The 20,009-nt window shown below is 43.5% G+C and overlaps 1 protein-coding gene across 2 annotated transcripts; it reads left to right on the forward strand.

Moving 5' to 3' along the window:
* Positions 1-666: 666 nt before the first annotated feature.
* Positions 667-19,509, forward strand: grk5l (G protein-coupled receptor kinase 5 like). Of its 2 annotated transcripts, none has more exons than XR_013452001.1 (16): positions 667-1,213; positions 10,500-10,595; positions 10,698-10,810; positions 13,717-13,794; positions 14,087-14,184; positions 14,337-14,429; positions 15,267-15,330; positions 15,448-15,588; positions 15,691-15,881; positions 16,019-16,056; positions 16,184-16,273; positions 16,374-16,582; positions 16,671-16,808; positions 17,065-17,093; positions 17,215-17,346; positions 17,431-19,509. XR_013452001.1 is itself a non-coding variant. In XM_040195615.2 (16 exons), the coding sequence occupies exons 1-16, from the start codon at positions 1,162-1,164 to the stop codon at positions 17,512-17,514; spliced, it is 1,755 nt and encodes a 584-aa protein (XP_040051549.1). In that variant the 5' UTR covers positions 667-1,161; the 3' UTR covers positions 17,515-19,509. The 2 variants fall into 2 exon arrangements, 1 of the variants encoding a protein (XP_040051549.1); XM_040195615.2 differs by having other exon boundaries at positions 16,956-17,093.
* The last annotated feature ends 500 nt before the right edge of the window (positions 19,510-20,009 follow it).

Consider the following 20,009-nt stretch of genomic DNA (forward strand, 5'->3'; position numbering starts at 1 on the left):
CGTCTGACCATCATTTTTTTAAATTGACTGCATTAGGCATTAAAGGATGAAGTACAGTATTTTGGTACAATTTCATCCAGCGCCCCATTGATCCAGTATTTCATGCTGCAACGTGACATCCAATACATGCAGTTTCTGTGTTAAACATGAGACCAATACATTTTTGTATTTTGCGTGACTTCACGCATGTGTGCAACGCACAACCATTATAAAGTCAAACTGCCCAAATGATGTTACATTAAAGCATTGTGAGTCACTACGGCTCGAAGTTCAATTCAATCATTTTATTATAAATTAAAGTAAATTATGTGGAAATCTTCCCACCAGAGGGCGACCCTATTCACACTTAGCATATCATAACCAGTCATTTTCGAATTTGACCAGTAATGTGATTAGAATCAGGAAAACGTGCAGTTAAAAACCAAGATCAAGAAGAGAAGCGGCGATTATATGGCTTGTCAATTTCCCAGACATGCCGCTATGTCCAGTTAAATAATGTGTCACTAAGAACAGCCGCACTTTGTTGGACCTCCATTCCAAGTGCTTTGTTTCTTTGTGTAGCCTTCAGCTTTTCCACCCGGCTATGTTGCAACAAGGAAACCTATGCTCTTATTTTGCCGCTGGCACTTTTGCTTTACCTCGTTTCGCTCTCCGGTTGACGCAGCTGTTGCGGAGAAGCCCAACCCATTTCGATTACGCACTAAGAGGAGGAGGAGGAGGAGGAGGGGGGGCACGCTTGATCTCCTCTCTGAAGCGCTCCACCAACCCTCTGCTGTTGTAATGGAAAGCCAGTGTGTCCTGTGGTGCCGCCGTTAAGGGCTCGGTTCGCGTACATCGCTGCCTCCTCCTGAAGTGGCCTCTGCGTCGGGGACATTCCGCCGCCCCGTTACGCATGGAATGGGTTTGGGGGGCTTTTGGAGTAGAAATGCAGCGGCTCGCTTCCAGCCCGCAACAAGAGCCCAGCTTACCTCGCGAGCAAAATCTATGACATCCTGTTTTATTCATTACGACGAGAGGAGTGATATTGGCTCGGATCCCGCCGAGGACTGAAGGAGATCAACACGGGCTGAAGGACGTTGTTTTTCGCTGCAGGAACTTGTCCACCGGAGGAGAAAAAAAAAAAAACTCTGCATTTAGGATTCTTTTTTTTTTTTTTTTTTAATGGAGCTGGAGAACATAGTAGCCAACACTGTACTGCTAAAAGCGAGAGAGGGTAAGTTTGCACTTACAATAGATGCAATTAGTAGGTATTAGGCCCGGCTGAGTTACAGTCTGCGCTCAATGTGCAGAAAAGGGAAAAAGGTGACAATAATGATGGTGTCTGCGGGCTCTCTCATTCAGCAGCAGGTAAACCCTACAGATGCCACACAATCCGCTTCCTGCGCAATGAGACACATCGCGATTGGAAATAATCTGTCTGGTGATCGATTATAACCGTAATTGAATATCCTGCATCGTTAGTTATCCTCACTGTTTTTTGATGGATTATATGCGTTTTCCAACATATGCAAAGGCAGGGGGGGGTGTCCCTCCCACATCCGTTTCTCTGTCTGCAAATGAATGCGCTCTTTCGCATTCATACACATGCTGAGGCACGGCGAGCAGCAGGGAATAACGCTTAGCACAGGGAGAACAAATGAGTGTCCACTGGCCTGCGTTTGAGCGATGAACCGATGATGTGTTTAAATCGATCTGTGGGGCCTGAGCACAGAGAGACCGGTTAACATAAACGGTCCAATGTCTGACCAGGCCAGATGTTCTCAGTGTCGTCTGGAATATGGAGGTATACATGTCGGTATTGCTCAGGGCAAGAGACAGGCTTGCAGGTAAACATCACGCAGTCTGACGCCATGATTGTTTCCCTTAATGTCGAGGTCCCTAAACGTGTTTTGGGAACAATTGAGTGGTAGAATTTTTTTTTTTTTTATCCAACAGCATTGTACTTTTCTATGCAAGTATAAGGATGTGTGTCATGCTTAATGTCTTTTTTAGAATATATTCTAAAATTATTGTACTAGAAATAATTCTTCTAAATAGGCCAAACTCAGCTTTGGCACACACACAGTGTGGCTTCAGGCAGCACGTGGTTCCATGTGGCAACAGTCGCTGAGCTGTTACGGGGTGACGCAGGAGAAGACTTGAACTTCTGGCAGCTCCTTATTTATCTCACACGATGACATACTTTGGAGAAAAGGGGGGCTGGTTTGCAGAGAGAGAGCGAGAGAGAGAGAGTCATTGGAAGAGAACCAAGTGCTGAAGTGAAACAGGAAGCTGACATGCTGTCAAAAAGCCTTAACGAAGGATGCGTTAACCTGCAGGTCAATCCGGACATTTTGTTTCTTGGGGGTCAGAGCACAACTCTGCTTGTGAATTAAGCCTCATGAATTAATGAGAGAAGGTAATGACCCATGATAGATCTTCCTTGTCCCAGCTGCTCTATTGATGCTCATTCCGTCCCCGCCTTCACTGTGTGTGGGAGAGAAAGGGCCTTTTGCAATTCCTCATTATGGGATGAGAAGGTTCATTGAGTTAAAGCTCAAGCAAGACATTCTCGGCAGCTTGACCAATGGCTCTACAAGCGCAGAGCAACAGTTGACTTCAACCATGTTGCACAGCAGGCATGCGCATCCGTAACAGGTTTGTTGTGAATGTCCTATTAACCGTGTGAGTCATTCGAGGTTTTACCTGACAGGCCCCAGTGCCAAAGAGAGCCCAATGTTCTGCTGCTAACGCCGCTGCTTCTCGCTGATACGTGGGGCACAGAGGCTCCCTTTGGGTCCACATACTAGCAACAGTGAGGAGATGTGATCTTTGGCCAAAGCGAGAGGCGTGCATCCTCTCCCCACACCAGCAAGGCCTATTTTCCACTGCGACCTTTGCCGTGTTTTATGCCGGCGTCTTCGCTCGCGCCTTCCAAGCCAGTAAAACTGTGTAAGTCGCAGCGAAGCGTGCAAATAAAAAAGTGATTTGATGTCCCCGGGACCGGAGATGCGAAACAGGCTCTGCGCCAACTTCCATCGCTCTTTGGGCCTTTCTGTGTCGGACAGATCCGACGGTGCAGATCAAGATTTTACATTGAGAACACTTCTCATTGGTCAGAGAACCTAGAAATGGGAGATTAAAACCCAGGTGGCACTGGTTTTAAAACGTTAAGATCAAAGAGCATCTGCCACCACTGGGCTATTTTAAGTTAATCACAGTGGAAAATATATATCGTATGGATGAAATAGGAGGCAGCTCTCGTCATAGCGAACCATCCCGTTAAGGGACGGCTCTCTTACAGAAAGACAAACGGTGTTCTACACCATCAGATAAATGCTGCCCATAAGCTATTGAACCAAATTGATCGTTACATAACAAACTGAGTGGGCTACTGCCATCCAAGCCCCATCTTCCTGTGGAGCTGCTCTCCGGTCACTGCGGAAGACACTTTACAGATGATGAGTGAGCGTGCAGTGAAATGAAACAACCCGACATCCTGCACGGTCGTCCAAGTATCATCTGACGGTGGAAATTCTTTGAACAAATCTTAAAAACGGCATGATTTTTGTCAGCGGAGGAAACTGCGGGTCACAGGAGAGGAAAAAGTTCTGTGAAGTTATAGATGTTTCAATGAGATCTGTTGGAATCTGCCATTTCAATGATAGCTGACATATAGTGAGCATACTGTAGATCTACACTATGTGTATGTCACAGGTGAGGTTTGGGGGGGGGGGGCTTGTGAATCCAGCAGCACTTTAAAGAGCAACATCACTGCAGTAGACCCTGATGTTTATTTGTGTGTCCCTTCACAACTCTTGCTTGCAGCAGTCGCAGATTCCAAGCCAGGCGGAAAAAACCTCATAGGCTTTCAAAGTCAAGTGAGAATAAGGGGGGAAAAAGGGTGTGCGGGGGGAGGAGGGGGCATTTCTGCACGCAGATCCCTTTTTTGAATTGCTGAGGCAGAGCCGGGTTATTAAGCTTGGACTGAATTCCACCCGGGTGCCTGCTGTCTTTTGCCGTCGTGTTTTTGGAGGTTGTGGCTGTGAAAGGAAAAATGTCTTCCGTCACATTGGGTATACAATTCACTTCAGGGAAATGCTGTCGGTAAAATCGGGGTTGGTTTATTTATAGGTAGCTAAGGTGAAACAACAACAACGTCATCACGATGATGATAATGATCGTGATCGGAGTACGTCAGCAATTCTCTCCGCTTGTTAGATTTTTTTGTCACGCGGATTTAGACGATGCAATGAGATTAAGAACCGGACGAGTTGGTTTTTAAAGAGTTTGTTAGGACTGGACCTTACAGGGATATATTTATTTAGTTTTGGGCCTATAAAGGTACTTCTTTAATGTATCAAGCACCTTGCTTTACAGTTTATGTATGTATGCTGTTGATGACCATTACAATAGAGTTAAGAGCTGCAAAATGTACTCAATTAGTTGGAAAAGTGAATTAATCTACGTCTATATGGAAAATAACATGCATACTCTGACACCCCTTAAAAAGAAAAACACAGTGAAACATTATCAGCTTAGTAGTTGGACACATACTCCCCCTTCCACACAAACGAAAACACCTGCCTGGAGTGCATGCTCCCCGAAAGCACGGGACCATGTCATAATGCTGTCAACTTTTATTTTTGTGCCTTAATGCGGGCCAGGTGAGGGTGGGTGTGGGGGGGATTCACGAGGGGGAAACTGACTGGTTGTTTCTTCACTTCTTCTGACTGGAATATTTGTAGAAATGCAGTTATAATTAGCTGGAGGGCTGTGCATGACCCACTAATTGTGACATGACCCAATAATTAAGGATGACGTGACATAACAGTGGTGTTTCCAGCTGAATTTGTCCAAAACTAAGGCCATTCCCATCAACCTCAGCTCTACTTTAGGCTGATAATCGATTGTTAGCATGTTCACAGGGAAAACTAAAACGCTGAACATCATATCTGCAGACCTGCAACATGTTAGCATGCACATTTACATTTATTCAATGCACTTTCATACAGTCTCACAAAGCTGCTGTAGCATATCTCTCAGTCTTGTTTAAGTGTTTTTCCATACTACAAACAATATATTTGCTGCACCTCCTTCCGCACGTCATGATATTCATAAACACAAGCTTCCATATTATTTCATTGCTAGTTTTAGCATAATTATTCTTGCTTCTTACACTATAAAGTCATTTTTAAGTTGAAATTGAGTGAAACCTTTGTGCATCAGTTCTTTAGTATTAAGGCACGAGAGTTTTTTCCTTGGCTTGCTGTTTTCCACCAGTGGTGACATGGAGAAATAAACAAAATAAGTAGCAGATGAACCCATTTCTCCATCGACGACACACCACACTCACTTGCCGTGATTTGAGTAGGAATGTGACTCATTTTTTCTCGGGTGGAAAAATTCTGCTCCCTGGCTCTTACTATCTCTATTGTTATCGCTGCCTCTACCCACATAGACAGTATACATAACTTTGCAAGTTACTTGAAGTTCACGCCGGTTTTTCTGGGGTTGTCGCCTGTAATTCTGGGAAATATAGCACATAGTTATTAAGTAGAATTAGACATGGTTCACTGAGGGAAAGTGGATGCGAAAAAATGTGACTTTTACTTTGACGGATGTTGCCATAACAGGGACAAAAGAACATGGAATGTCAACACCGGAGCAAGACACGGAACAAACATCTTCATAAAGAGAGAGAGTGTGTGTGTGTGTGTGTGTGTGTGTGTGTTTGTTTGTACGTGTTTTAAAGGACAGAAAAGCTTTAGAGGAGCAATGTAATCACTTAAACCCTATTTTAGGCGTGTTTGTTTTGTTAGAAGACAAACACATGTTTACTGCTTTCTATCCACATAAAGCTCGGTGCGCCATGTGTTCCATTACTTTGATGAGTTGCACCGTTGATTTCCCTGGAAGCTCTTTCCTCGATGTTTTTTCTGCAAGCGAGTGGAAGTAAAATCGTCCCTCATTGAGGTTGAGGATAACTTTGCTATAATGTTCTGCCCTATGAAAACATTTATAGAGGGGAACAAACACCGAGCGTAGCAGCACCCCATTAAGGCCAGCCTGCTGTGGACTATGCTCTGTCCTGGATCTTTATGGATGAGCAAACAGGATGTATTACCCAGAGTGCCCTGGGCTGTGTGTGCGCTTTGATCGGATGGCCCGGTGCTTTATATCATTTCAGTTTATTGAATGGTTTCCCCCTTCCTTCACATTCCCATATTTAATATATTTACACAACAGGAAACTTGTGGCACATGACCGTGTTCCAGGAAATGTACCGTTTTGTGAGATTTCTGTCATGCACGTTCTCACACGTGTTTACATATGATCACGCCTACAATCACTGACATAGTTACTCAAGAGACAACTGTCTCAGCTCACAGTCTGTGAGGTCATGGACCGGTTTTACCACCTTGCTTCTGTCCTTGGTCTGCTTGCTATTTATAGCCGCAATATTTACAAAGGCATAAAGACAGACAGTTTATTCACAGTTATGTATTTTTCTTAAAACCTTGTGTGGATATAGCTCTGAACAGCACGTATCATATACTGAATTTATTTCTGTATAAACCTTAAACATCAGCTTGTTTACAGCTTCATTGGTACGGGCAAGTAACATTGAAATGTTATCTCTGACACAGTAGGCATGGCCCATTGTTATACAGCTGCACTAGTAGATAGTGCTGATAAGGTCTCTCTTTATTGTCTATGACTAATTTTGAGTTTTATGATCCTTCATTAAGTGGTTAAACATGTGACCCCTGCAGCAGCCAAAGGAATAGTTGAGTTGAGTGTTGCCCGGTAAAAGGCGTACGTCACACATGTTTGTTTTGGGACTGCTAGCAGATGTTACAGCCAGTATTCTGCTGCTATGATTGCGATAATGAGGAATACATTGGACAGAGTGGCTCGTTGAGGGTGATAATAAAGCGGCCAGACATAGAGGGACCGACATGAGATCATGGTGAACAGGGCAACAAAGACCTCCATCTTGTTCAGGTTCGGGCCGTGTTTTCAACAGCTTCCTCTGGCACACAGACCACACACACACACACGCTTTAAACTATTAAACTTAACCTGAGAGCTAACCCTAAAAGTTCCTGTTTAACCACAGGTAGGAATCAAATACTAAATAATGCCTCAGGATCCACTATATGGTTGAATCAATGAGAAACCTGAACTTGTAAAATATGATGTTGGCTGGAATGCTTTAGCTTGAAAAAGATTGATCTGATAAACTGGTAAAATATCAAATATGTTAGAGTTTAGTTGATTACCTTCAATCTTTATTCATCTCGACATCCCTGCTTAAAGTGTGTGTGTATATAGTAACCTGCAGACACAGGACTTGACACACAACCCACAAAAAGCACAATCTGGGAGGATGTGTTACATTTCCAAGTAACTCCAACTGTCTTTTTTGCAAGTGATGGAAGGGTTAATCTCACTTTCTGCAGGGTGTTTGTGTAGAGAATAGCACATATTCCGAGCACACTATTGCAGATGTTGTTGCCGCATATACGCCACTTGCACAGCGCGAGCTTGTGGTTTCGGCTGGTTGTCCGTGCTGATCTGACAGCATGTTTGGTGTGACAGTGTGTGTAGAGGTGTTTTTAACCTCCACTAGACGGTGTGTGTGTGTGTGTGTGTGTGTGTGTGTGTGTGTGTGTGTGTGTGTGTGTGTGTGTGTGTGTGTGTGTCTGTGTTTGTGTGAGAGCTGCACACTGGTTGATAATTTTGTGGTTTAGGTTTATTTTGTGTTTCAACACATTACGAGTATAACATCCTAGTTAAGTAGGGAGGTTTTTAAATGCGTGGATGGATGAGGGCCTGCGTAACTGCCTGTACTGGTTAAATTTAGCATGACGACATTACTAGAAAGAGGTCACTATAGAAACAATGTGAGCCCACACAAGCAGACGCTGCTAAACCCCTGATGTTGCGCCTGAAGGAGCTCGTTCCCTCTCTGACTATTTGCTTCACTTTACATGACAGAACTGCTGAGCAGAGACACAATAATAAAAGGCGGCGACTGCACTGCTCTGATGGAACGTATCAGTTCCTGTGTGCAGGGTACCCACGGCACAGTGCATGCTTCCACTCGTGAGTGGCTGACCATGAAAGAGCGAGGGCTGTCTATCAGAGAGAGCGGAGAGCGAGTACAAAGGCACGTGCAGGCGGATGAGTCTCTGTCGGATGATATTTGCATGTTTCTGGGAGTGGTTGGTTGTGTTTGCGTACAGACTTTTCGGTCCTTGCGTCTAACAAGCCTCTAACAAGGTACTCGTGTTCCTTCCAGAAGGAAAAAAAAAAAAGTTTGTTGTTTTACATAATGACCGGTAGCTGGTAAGACATAGCTATTTCCCCAAGAGAAGAATACATTTTTAAGGTTTTATATGGTTATATTAATATGCTATATTCAGCAATATGAGGCCCCTTAATTAAATGTAATAAAGACTGCAAAACAAATACGTTGCAGCAACATTTTTTTACTCATTAATGTCACTGATGTTAATGCTTTTAACTATTAGTTTTCTCTAATCTAATTTTGTGAACCTCTCGAAAATGTCATCAACCCTATATGTGTAACCAGTGACCCTCTGTAAATACATTTATTTCAGTGTTCAAAAGGCCAATGAGGAAAGGAAACCACGGACCTACAGCAATTCGATGTTCATATTCCCAAAAAACTGGAAACTCAACCTCACCAAAGCCTAAAAAAGGCGATTGATGGCCCCGGTGGAGGTTATTGTTACAGAAAACAGTAAAGAGAGTATGAAAGAGTATGAAAAAAAAAGATGGATTATCTAAGATGGAGAAAGCACTGAAGCTGATGGCAGGGGGGATGAAGAAGGGGAAGGGATTGAAATAAACACAGAAAGAATTGTAAAAGAAAGAAATTGGGACACTGGAATAATAAAGAGGAACCACATTATTTGGGGTGGTCTCAGCATTGTGTAGAAGTTGAATGCCTGGGTGGAGCGCAGATGTTTGGTACAATTATTTGACATGGGGCTGACCCTTCAGAGGAAATCTTTGCCATTTTGTTGACGCTTTTATCTACAAATGCCTTACAGCGTGATTTATTTTTAGCACGGTGGACCCCATGTCGAATGACCTTCTCGGCTCGCTCTCCCGATGCTTTTTGGCAGCCGTCCGGTTTTTGTTGTTTTTATTATTCGGCGCATTACTTTACATACTAACTGTTTTCAGAGAGCAACTGGTGCTTAAATAAGGAAGCGTGCCTGTTCATAACTTGTTTGGTCTACAGTAATGGTGATGAGGAGCAGGTGCTGGGAGTTAATGATTCTCTTGGGGGATATTTTGACTTGAGCTATTAATAAATTCCCGCTTGTCTGTGGTGATTTGGCTGCACTGTGTGTGTCAATGGTGGAGCAGGTTACCTTATCTAACAACCTGAAGTTATTATAAGGGTTCCTACAAGCTTTAAATGTGTTTAAACGTTTGCTTTTGCATCAGTGTTAGTACATTTCGGTTTATAATATTGTGTCATACACATTCTGTTTAAAATGTTTACAATCCACCGGCTGCCCATTGTAGTGTCATTTAAATATTTAAATAGCTGGAATACTTTGCCCAAGTGAGTGTATGATACTATCTTGGAAAAGCAACACGGTTTATTTGCTAATATTCTGTATACATTTCAAACAACAGAGCAGGGAAAGAATAGGGAAGTGAAGCATAATAATTGATATGGAAAACTAAAGCTTTCTCTCAGAGGCTCCAGCGCGACACAGCGCCTCTCGCATTCCTGGCTTATTAGCTAAAGATGTCGACTTGTCACTGCTTCCCCGGCTCTCAAACTCTCGATGTTGCCTCTCACATCAGGCCAGTTGCTCAAAGCCAACTTCCACTGCGGAGAAGGGTTAATTAAAGGAAGTCGCTGTCAACTGAAGCAGCGTTTTGCACGTTGAGAAAAATAAATAAAAGTGAGACAAACATGACGTAAGGCACAGCGAGCTGGAATGGATGGAAAACAGTGAAGTTCTCACAGTTGTGTTCAAACATGATCCGAGATGGGAAATGTTGAAGGGGTCAAAAGTGAAAGGCACTATAAACTGGATTGATGGATGACTGCACAGAACGTTCCCTTTTAGGATGTGGGTGCAAGGGATTTTTTGTACACATGTCCACAGAAAGCTGATCGCAAATTCGTGGGTTCTGATGGGAACTGAGCTGGTCAGAACATACTTTTTGTCTGTGCGCACACACACACGCACACACACACACACACCAACACACACGTATACCGTTTCACAGAACAACTGAGTGAGGAAGAAAGTCAGCAGAAAGTAAGAAGCAATTTAAGGAGGAAGTGAGACACAATCTATGAATTATATATACACATAAAGACTATGGTTTCCCGTTGAGAGGCCCCTAACAGTCATCTCCCTTTAATCATTAGGTATTTATTTCCTCCTCGCTTATGAAAATGAAAAAAATACACATTTTGGTTCTCTGTTATATTTTTTGTCTCTTGTTTTTCTCAGGTGGAGGAGGAAAGCGGAAAGGGAGGAGCAAAAAATGGAAGGAGATCCTCCGCTTCCCCCATATAAGCCAGTGCACTGAGCAGGGAAACAGCATTGGTACGGGTTTATGTGCTCACCTTCATCGGAACGGCTCGTGTGTCTATTGGTGTTTTTGGGAAAGCAGTATCAAAGTGAGCGTGTACATATTTCTTTCTGCAGAAAGGGACTATGTCAGCATCTGTGAGAAACAGCCCATCGGACGGCTGCTGTTCCGTCTTTACTGTGACACCAGACCTGAACTGCAACGATGCATCCACCTGCTGGACGCACTGGTACGCAAGCACACACACACACACACACGCACACGCACGCACACACACACACACACACACACACACACACACACACACACACACACACACACTCATTTACTTTGAGTGGGTGACTTTCCCCAGGAAAATATGGTGAATAATCAACTCTTTTTCCTTCTAATAATTACCACCCAAGCATCTCGCCACTAATCGACCGCTCACTGACTCAAGTTTCAACTAGGAACAGCGGGCCTCCCAACCCCTGGATTTCTCCAGTTAATCCACACGTGGGGCTCTAATAAGAGATTCCTAAACCAAAAACAAGAGCAAAACTGTAAGGACTGGATAAACAGGGAAGGAGCTTGACAAATTTATCCGATGCTCAGGTGGGACTTTATATCTAGAACAGAGGAAAAGCAGCACTCTCTCCTGGATTAGTGTAGGTCTAGAAAACAGCCCCATCCAGCTATTCTGTGCACTCACTTGTATTACAGCTTAGCATAAACGTGCAGCCAGAGGAGATAATTCATCTGAGTAGTGATGATTTAACCCCCCCCCCCATCTTGTTGTCCCCGAACCGGTTTCTTTTTTTGCGTCTAGACAAATAGTTCCCACATGACACATTTAACCCTTTTCTATTCCCAGAATAGCTCTGCCGGCATGTGACAGGACAGAAAGGACAGCATTGTTTCCCACACCACCCCCTCTAGCCCCGCCACACCAACCCTTCCCTGCCCCCCCCCCCATTCAACCACACTAAATATCACCCTCTGCAAGCCACTAACCCACTAACGTGCAATCATCCCAAACGCTGTCGTTAATTCTGCAATCGGTGGGGCCACAGTCGGTGTGGAGTATTATACCCACCAATCCACGGAGTAGCCATAAACCAGGCCTGAGGGTGCTAACAACCAGGCAGGTGGTTCATGTGATTCCTCTTCAGCTAAGAGGTTCACTAGAAACCCTTTGATCCTGACATAGTGTATCTAGAGAAACTATTAAAAAGTATGTTAGTTTTTCATCAGTCGGCTGTAGGGGAACATTTCTCTACAAGCTGTATACAAAGTCTCTGCAAGTTTTACAGATATTCACAAAGTCCAGACTCGGTCAGGAAGCATATGTCTAATTTATTATTCTTGACTGAGACAAAGACCCTGGAAGAAGGAAATAAATCTGATCCAGCTACTCGTGAGGCAGTCTCCCTTTTCAGTCAGATCCTACACAACACGGCCCGCCGAACACATCAGGGCTCCAGCAGGCGGTCAAGCAGCATACAGGACTAGAGGAAAAGGTCTTGGACGAATGCTTCAAAGAGTAAAAGTTACTGTTTGGTAAATGTCAAACATAGTGTTATAAAGTTTAAGATCTTTCTATTACTCAAGAGGGTTTTCACTGATGTTTCACCTGTTTACAATCAACTCATTTAACTCATTCTGGGTGGTCATGCTGTAAACCTGACAGATATTTGGCCATCTCTGGAGCTCCAAGCTTCTCATCCTTTCCCAAAAATAATGAAAATGGCTGTTTTGTTTGGAATGATGAGTGCAAGAAAGTGAATCTTTTTGTATTTCATTATGACTGTGGTTATTATTATTACCTGAGATATTTTTGCAGGAGTGTATAAGCCATTCGAGAGCATGAAAGCGCGTTTTCTTTGGTGTGTGTAACAGAGGAAGGAATGCACTTAGGGGTTCCAGTGATTTCTCTTGCATCATGAGAAGGTCCATGTGCATATGATGATATGTTTAGTATGTTGGATCCCCTCTGCTTCCAAAAGGCTAAAAGGGCGTCTTCTTTTCCATTTGGCTGACCACCCACTGGTTGATGGTAGTCTGACAGCTAATTTAGTGTGTGTGTGTGTGTGTGTGTGTGTGCGCGCTTGGGCATGGGTATGTGTGTGTGTGTGTGTGTGTGTGTGTGTGTGTGTGTGTGTGTGTGTGTGTGTGTGTGTGTGTGTGTGTGTGTGTGTGTGAGTGTGTGTGTGTGTGTGTGTGTGTGTGCGTGTGCGTGTGCGTGTACGTTGTAGTGGAAAGGCGGTGATGCTGGTGCGACACACTATGACACTCCAGGACCTCAAGGAATCCCATCGTGTTTACTGTGTGGTTGCCAAGCAACACAGGACCATGTTGGAAACAGCCCCAGATAGAAAGAGTCGGGCCAGTGTTGCTTCCCCCCCTTTTTTTGTTAAAGTTAAAAGTGTTGGTTGGGAAATGCGTCAGAGCGCCTCTGCGTGAGGATCCAATATGTCCGGCGTGGAACATCCAGAACTGTTTGTGTCAACAGCTTCATATATTGAATACGAAGCCAAGAGCAGCGCATGTTTATGTGAGAGTGACAGCGACACAGAGAGATACAGAGGGAGAGGTGTGTGTCCTCGTCACGACTAAACAGTACTCTGTCACACAAACTACACAAACTACTAAGCACTCATTTTTCTCATTAAAGGCAGAGATAGAATTTGACGGATGTTTAGCATCTTTCCTTTTTCATAGTTGGAAAACAGGAAGAGGGGCACATTAGTTTGGAACGTGTCCCTCGTCTCTGCAGACTTGTGTATCTTTGATAGGTCAGTTTTAAACCGTTTAAAAAAAAAACTTTTGCTAATGTTTCTCGTCATTACAAATGGAAGGAAATTGGGATGAATTTTTATCAGTTTACACATTTTTCAGTTACTACAAACGTTAATTCAAGTCTAAATCAGTTAAATTAGTTTCTAATTAGAAACAGCTTTGATGTATGAAATGTTATGTAATTGTTTATAATTCCATTTTGGATACACAAATACATTGTCTTCTGTAATCATGTGCATCCTGGCCATCACAAGATGGACAGCACTCTCATGTCATCTATCTATATTTATAACGCTGTTTTTAAGCAAAACAACGGCGAATATTGATGACTACAATATGATTTCTTTTTTTATTCAGGAAGACTACGAGGTGACACCTGATGAGAAAAGAAAATGCAGAGGGGACCAGATCATCAAAACCTTTCTCTCAAAACAAGTAAGTTTCTTTGTTAGATGCTTTTCACATTTTGTTGCTTGCATTGTATTCTAAACAGGGCTATTTAAAACATACCACTGACTTTTACAAAGGGTGCGGGAGTCCACTTACACATCGAACGTACAAAAAAACAACAACACATACAACGTTTGCACAGCGTGCATGTTCAGAATGTGCTGACACCATGAAATCTTATGTGTGTTTCTCCTTAGTCTGATGTAGTGTGTGTAATAAAAAGTTATGTATGTATGTGTGCACGTATGTCACTGTTTGTTTGCATGTGTTGATGTAGTCACCTCAGCGTGTAGACATAGCAGAGGTTTTTGCAGAACAGTGCAGGGAGAACCTCGAGCTCAGTCCATGTAAGGAGATCTTCAGCAACTGCCACAAGTGAGTCGCCACTTTGTCTTTGTTCCCTTCTCACCTTTGTCGGACTCACCTGCCTTTTTTTATTTTAGCTCTTAAAAGAGTGCATGCAGCAACACTGCCTGATTTATAGCTTGCGTCGTATTCTCAGTTGTATCTGTTTTGTGTGGGACCAGGACCGTCCATGACTACCTGAGTGAAGGTCCGTTCTTGGACTACCAGAACAGCATGTACTTTGACCGATTCCTGCAGTGGAAGATGCTGGAGAGGTGAGCACATTCATTTTTTTCTGTAGTTAAAATCAGTGGGCACTTCATTTGGTACACCCATACCATCTGATGCAGTTCAATACAACAATATGCCAAGCATTCGAGTTTCACAAAAAGGATAATGTTCTTGTTGGTGTATGTGTAAATCTTGCAAACTGTTACACTTTTTTTCAGTAACATTTTAATCAATAAAGGAGCAGATATTCAGAATCTTTACTAAGTAAAAGTAGCGGTACAACAATGGGCAAATAGGCCATGAAGTGTCTCTTTAATCAAAATGCATAAATATTATCATCAGACTGACCCTTGTGATGGAAGCACCATTGTACTGTTGTTGTTAAACATTTACACCTACTTTATACATTGACCACACATCTATAGGGCATCATCCATGTTATGCATGATCCTATGTCTTGTGAAGTAGAAATCACTCGTATAAATCACTCAAGCTAATTCCAAGTAAACATTCTTTTATATATGCAATAGGTTCGCTTTGTTGCATTGTACCTCTGATTTAGAGACATTAAATAACTCTTTCAGATGGGATTTCCCAAAACTTTATTTCAGTTTGAAGAACAGGACAAATGGCAGGTGAAGAAACTTAATAAATAATAAGTGGTGCAGAGTGCATATCCACGGCAGTTAGAAGTAAAGCTCGGGCTCTTAGAGCAGCCTTGATTGTATCCGTGTCTGGAAAGTGAAATTGTGCACAAGGGGCCCCACCCTCTGCACAGGAAACAGACAGGGTGATATTGAGTTCCGTTGATAACATCTCCCTCCTAATCAATACTATATGAGCATATATTAATGGATTTTGCTGTGTCTGTGTTCTGTCAGGCAACCAATCACTAAAGACACATTCAGACAGTACAGAGTGCTGGGGAAAGGGGGATTCGGAGAGGTAAGAGATGACGAGGACTGTAATAAAAAAAAAAAATGGATGACGCCTCGTGAAGCATTGTGATTTGAATGATCGCAATGCAAGAGATACCATTTAGGTTGTATTTTTTCTCCCCAGGTGTGTGCCTGCCAGGTTAGAGCGACAGGAAAGATGTATGCCTGTAAGAAGCTGGAAAAGAAGAGGATAAAGAAGAGGAAAGGGGAATCCATGGCTCTCAACGAGAAGTTGATTTTAGAGAAAGTCAACAGTAGATTTGTTGTGAGTAGAAAACAGAAAAGAAGAGGACGACGGCGATATGCATAACCGTTGCTTTGTCTAAGCACTTTCGCGCCATTTAACGCTGCTCTCCTTTTCGTCTAGGTGAGTTTGGCGTATGCCTATGAAACCAAAGACGCGCTCTGTCTGGTGCTGACCATCATGAACGGTGGAGACTTGAAGTTTCACACCTACAACATGGGCACGCCCGGCTTCGAGAAGGACAGGGTCCAGTTTTATGCTGCACAAATCTGCTGTGGACTGGAGCATTTGCACAGGGAATCCATTGTCTATAGGTAGCACTCCATGTGGTACCCGGTCTTAAATGCATTCTGAAATGTATTTCCCCTAAATGTTGTATTTTGCTTCACTATCGACGATAACCTGTTAACTGATACTTTTGTCCTTTTTACACGTGTTGGGTCATTTGCAGGGATTTGAAACCAGAGAATATCCTATTAGATGACAATGGTGAGTTTCAGTTTCGGGTACTGATTCTGATTTCTATCAGACAATTTCAAACCCCACGAAGGGCTTTTAAATGCCAGTCAACTTTGAATAAACGAAATGCATAATGCTCACCACTGTTACGCTGCAGGACACATTCGTATTTCTGACCTGGGGCTGGCCATCAAAGTGCCTGACGGAGAACTCATCAGAGGCAGAGTGGGGACTGTGGGCTACATGGGTAAGAAACACTGTGATCAACGATTAACACGTTGAGCGCATCCACCTGACCCATTACCAACTTTAAAACCATAACGACGTTTGTTTTCCTTCCTCTGCAGCTCCGGAGGTGATAAACAATGAAAAGTACGGCATGAGTCCTGATTGGTGGGGGCTGGGCTGTCTAGTTTACGAGATGACCGCCGGGCGATCGCCCTTCCGCGCCCGCAAAGAACGAGTGAAACGGGAGGAAGTGGAGCGGAGGGTGCAGGAGGAGGAGGAGGAGTACAGCGACAAGTTTACAGCGGACACAAAGGCCATCTGTAGAATGGTACGCTTTGGAGCGGAAAGTGTTTGCGGGGAGAAACGGGTGGACGACGGTTCATGTAATTATTTGTCTTCGCTTCTGCTCGACCCAGCTGATGACCAAAGACCCCAAGCAGAGGCTGGGGTGTCTGGAGGACGGAGCGGCAGGCGTCAAGGCCCACCCGTTCTTTAAAAACATCAATTTCAGGAGACTGGAGGCAGGAATCGTGGAGCCCCCTTTTGTGCCCGATGTAAGTCATGTTTCTTGTTAGGATCGTAAATTGCCTAAAATGGCGACGAAAGTAAAATCCAGGATTATAAATTATCTTTTTGGATAAACTTGTCTTCTGTTTTTCCTCTTAACCCCGATCTTTTTCGCGGTCGTTGTCCTTTCCCAGCCTCGGGCAGTGTACTGTAAGGATGTTTTGGACATAGAGCAGTTCTCCACAGTCAAGGGAGTAAATTTGGACCAAACTGACAATGACTTCTACTCCAAATTTACTATAGGCAGTGTTTCCATCCCATGGCAGAATGAGGTAAGTGTGTGCACTTAATATGACTTCCTTCAACACTGGGTGGACTTTCTAACGGCTGCAAGACACTTAAAAAAGCGGAATAGAATTGATCCATGCTGTGCTTTTCTCCCCTCTCATTAAGATGATTGAAACTGAGTGTTTCAGAGATTTGAATGTGTTCGGGCCTCAAGGGACGAGACCTCCGGATCTGGACTGGGATCAGCCGCCTGAGCCGCCCAGGCGCAGCCTGCTGGACAGGATCTTCAGGAGGCATGTGAGTGAAGGCGCACACGCACACAAACATTGATGAAGGCTTAAAAACTAGCTGAGACAAATCTATCTCCCTCCTTCTCTGCAGCACCCGGAGGTGTCCATCTCCCACAGCCGCGTGCAGTCTTCCAGCGTAAACTCTGTGGACTCCATGTCCAACTCTGCCCCCTAGTGGCACAGGGACAGTGTGGGAGCCCTGCACACTCAAAGGGAAGGAGCTCTGAGGGGCTTCCCCGCTGCTGATTGGTCCACAGCCGGGGCATGAGCAGCGGCTGGAGACAGCCTGTCTAAAGGCCTGAATGGTCATGCCATGGGGGGGGTTTAGTGAGTGAGGGGTGGAGGGGGGGGGGGGGGGGGTGGCCAGGCCCTGAGACCCCAGGCATTTGTGTCGGGAAGGTCAATGTCGCGAAGACATTTGGAAATATCCAGAAGAACATTACTTACCCTCATGGATTGTTGGACTATAGAACAGAGCCACCGACGTTGATGAAAACCGAAAAAGAAAACGAGCTAACATTCAGGGGATCCACTGTATAATAAAGACCACCACAGAGGATAGAAGACGGGGTCTTGGTGAATTGTTTTTGTTTTTTCCTGAAATGGAATTTCTTTTTCACTCTTTTCCAGTACTTTTCTTCATGGCCTGTAACTTATATCTCGCCATTCATCGACACAACCTTTGAGCTTCACGTCTAAACAACTTTTTTCTCTGCATTTCCACCTCCCATATTGTACCTCAGATCTCACTCCTAAACATTCAGAACGCATCACCTCAACAACCTCAACACATGAAGCACGTTGCCTTGCGTAAGCTCGGGCCAAAGACTACAGCTTAGTTATGTGATACTGTTGTCATGTTGATTTATTGTTTGTTCAAGGCTTCGGCCACAGTTTAGAACCACAACGTGCGATCCGTTTTATACACTCTCTAAATATGAGTCTTCAAACATATCATATCGCTTAATGCATACAGTACAAACATACACAATCAGATAGACATACAAAGACAGAATTGTGAAAATCGTGTTTTGTTTCAATTGCATGGACAAAGTATGTAAGTATGGACAGCTGCACCCTTTTCGCTTCTGCATACCTCATTGCACCGAAGTTACCCCCCTACACCGAATACAACACGTTTACAGTGTCACTTTATATGGGACATTATGTGGAAACAAATTAATATGCTGTACAGAAACATAAATTCTTTTTTTTTGCACAATTTTTCGGCACAGTCCCCGATGGGGTGAAGAGGAACTTATGCACTCAGCATGACTTTCAAGTTGCACACGTAAAACTGTCGCTCTTTTTTCTCTTTTTTTTTAATCTCCAAAGGAACTTGTTTTTACCTCTGATCATTAGGGCACATTATTGTAGTTATATTGTAACACCCCGCTTGTTTACTGAATCTAAAGTGTACTTGCTCTCCTTATGCCTTTTTCCATTTAGGAGATATTTGCTGCATCTCCATTGCTGTCACATGTACAGGTTTTTATATTCTGCCCCCTTTTGACTTAACGCGCTCTTTAAAACGCCTCACAATTCGGAAGGGCCTTTCCCTTGTTTTTGCCAAACCATAATCTTAACAATCAGGGTATAAACAACTACGTGCAAGGTTTATCTCATCCATATTTTATTTTAGTCAGCCCAGTTCATCCATGTCAGAGCCGAGGAGGAGAGGAAGACGCCAGGGGATCCCGCAGACACCACACAAAGAAGTGGCCTTCTCGCAGCAGCACAACCAATTGAAAGAGCTTATTCTCTTCTACTTGTTTTAGGAATGTGGTATTTTCATTTTGTGAGGTAAAGAAAGCCGTTCAGTGCAGGAACTAATTGCCCATGCCGATCTTAAGCAAGCAGCCTGTTTTTTCTTCTTCTATTCTCTGCATACCTGAAACGAAATAAAGAGAATCGGACTGAAGTGCCTCCTTGTTAGCGCGATCGCCCAGGCAGTTCCCACGCAGACATCAAGACTTTGTTTATTCTCTGACTTTCGGGCTCTGTTTGTTTTTCTGGGAAATGTGTCAACACAAATACATACTGACTCACACAGTCTTGGGAGGATGGAGAGGAGGGTCGATGAGGAAAATCTTATTATTGTGATGCTGAGTGCATGTCAACGCCAAACCCACTGTGTCCTTCAAGTCCCAATAAACTCTGTGCTACAGTCTCCGTACTCCACAGTCTCTTTTTTTCCACGTGGCCAGGGAACATTTCCTTATTCCTATTTAACTACAGTAAAATGATTAGAGATGGTATTTTCCTACTTACCATCTTAGAGTTCTCCACACGTGTAACATTAGACAGCAAAGCTCTCATTGTAGCACAATACTGCAATATTATTTGCTATACTTTATACAATTTGTAGACATATAGTATTAAAGTTATTGATCAGGTGAATCATGAGGTGAGTGTTTCAAAACACGATTACTTTGGATACCTGCTTACCTCATATCTCACTTTATCTGAAGGATGGGCAATTGTTTTCAGAGATTCTAGTAAAAGATATATTCCATAATTCAACCAAAACCAATGCAAGCTATGCAGTTTGAGTTTTACAGATGAAGAGGATTATATTGTGTATTATTACCAAATTCATTAAAAAAGTCAGTGTGAAAGCACAAAGTGGACGTGTCCCATGTAAATAAATCATACGTACGGACACGTGTT

The sequence above is a fragment of the Gasterosteus aculeatus genome, chromosome 13 (genome assembly GCF_964276395.1).
Source record: "Gasterosteus aculeatus chromosome 13, fGasAcu3.hap1.1, whole genome shotgun sequence".
Lineage (NCBI taxonomy): Eukaryota > Metazoa > Chordata > Actinopteri > Perciformes > Gasterosteidae > Gasterosteus > Gasterosteus aculeatus.

Coding starts and splice junctions, on each gene's coding strand:
- grk5l (XM_040195615.2), top strand. CDS start 1,162: ATGGAGCTGGAGAACATAGTAGCCAACACTGTACTGCTAAAAGCGAGA. Junction 14,185..14,336: donor ATCTTCAGCAACTGCCACAA/GTGAGTCGCCAC, acceptor GTGTGGGACCAG/GACCGTCCATGACTACCTGA. Junction 16,274..16,373: donor GGGGACTGTGGGCTACATGG/GTAAGAAACACT, acceptor CTTCCTCTGCAG/CTCCGGAGGTGATAAACAAT.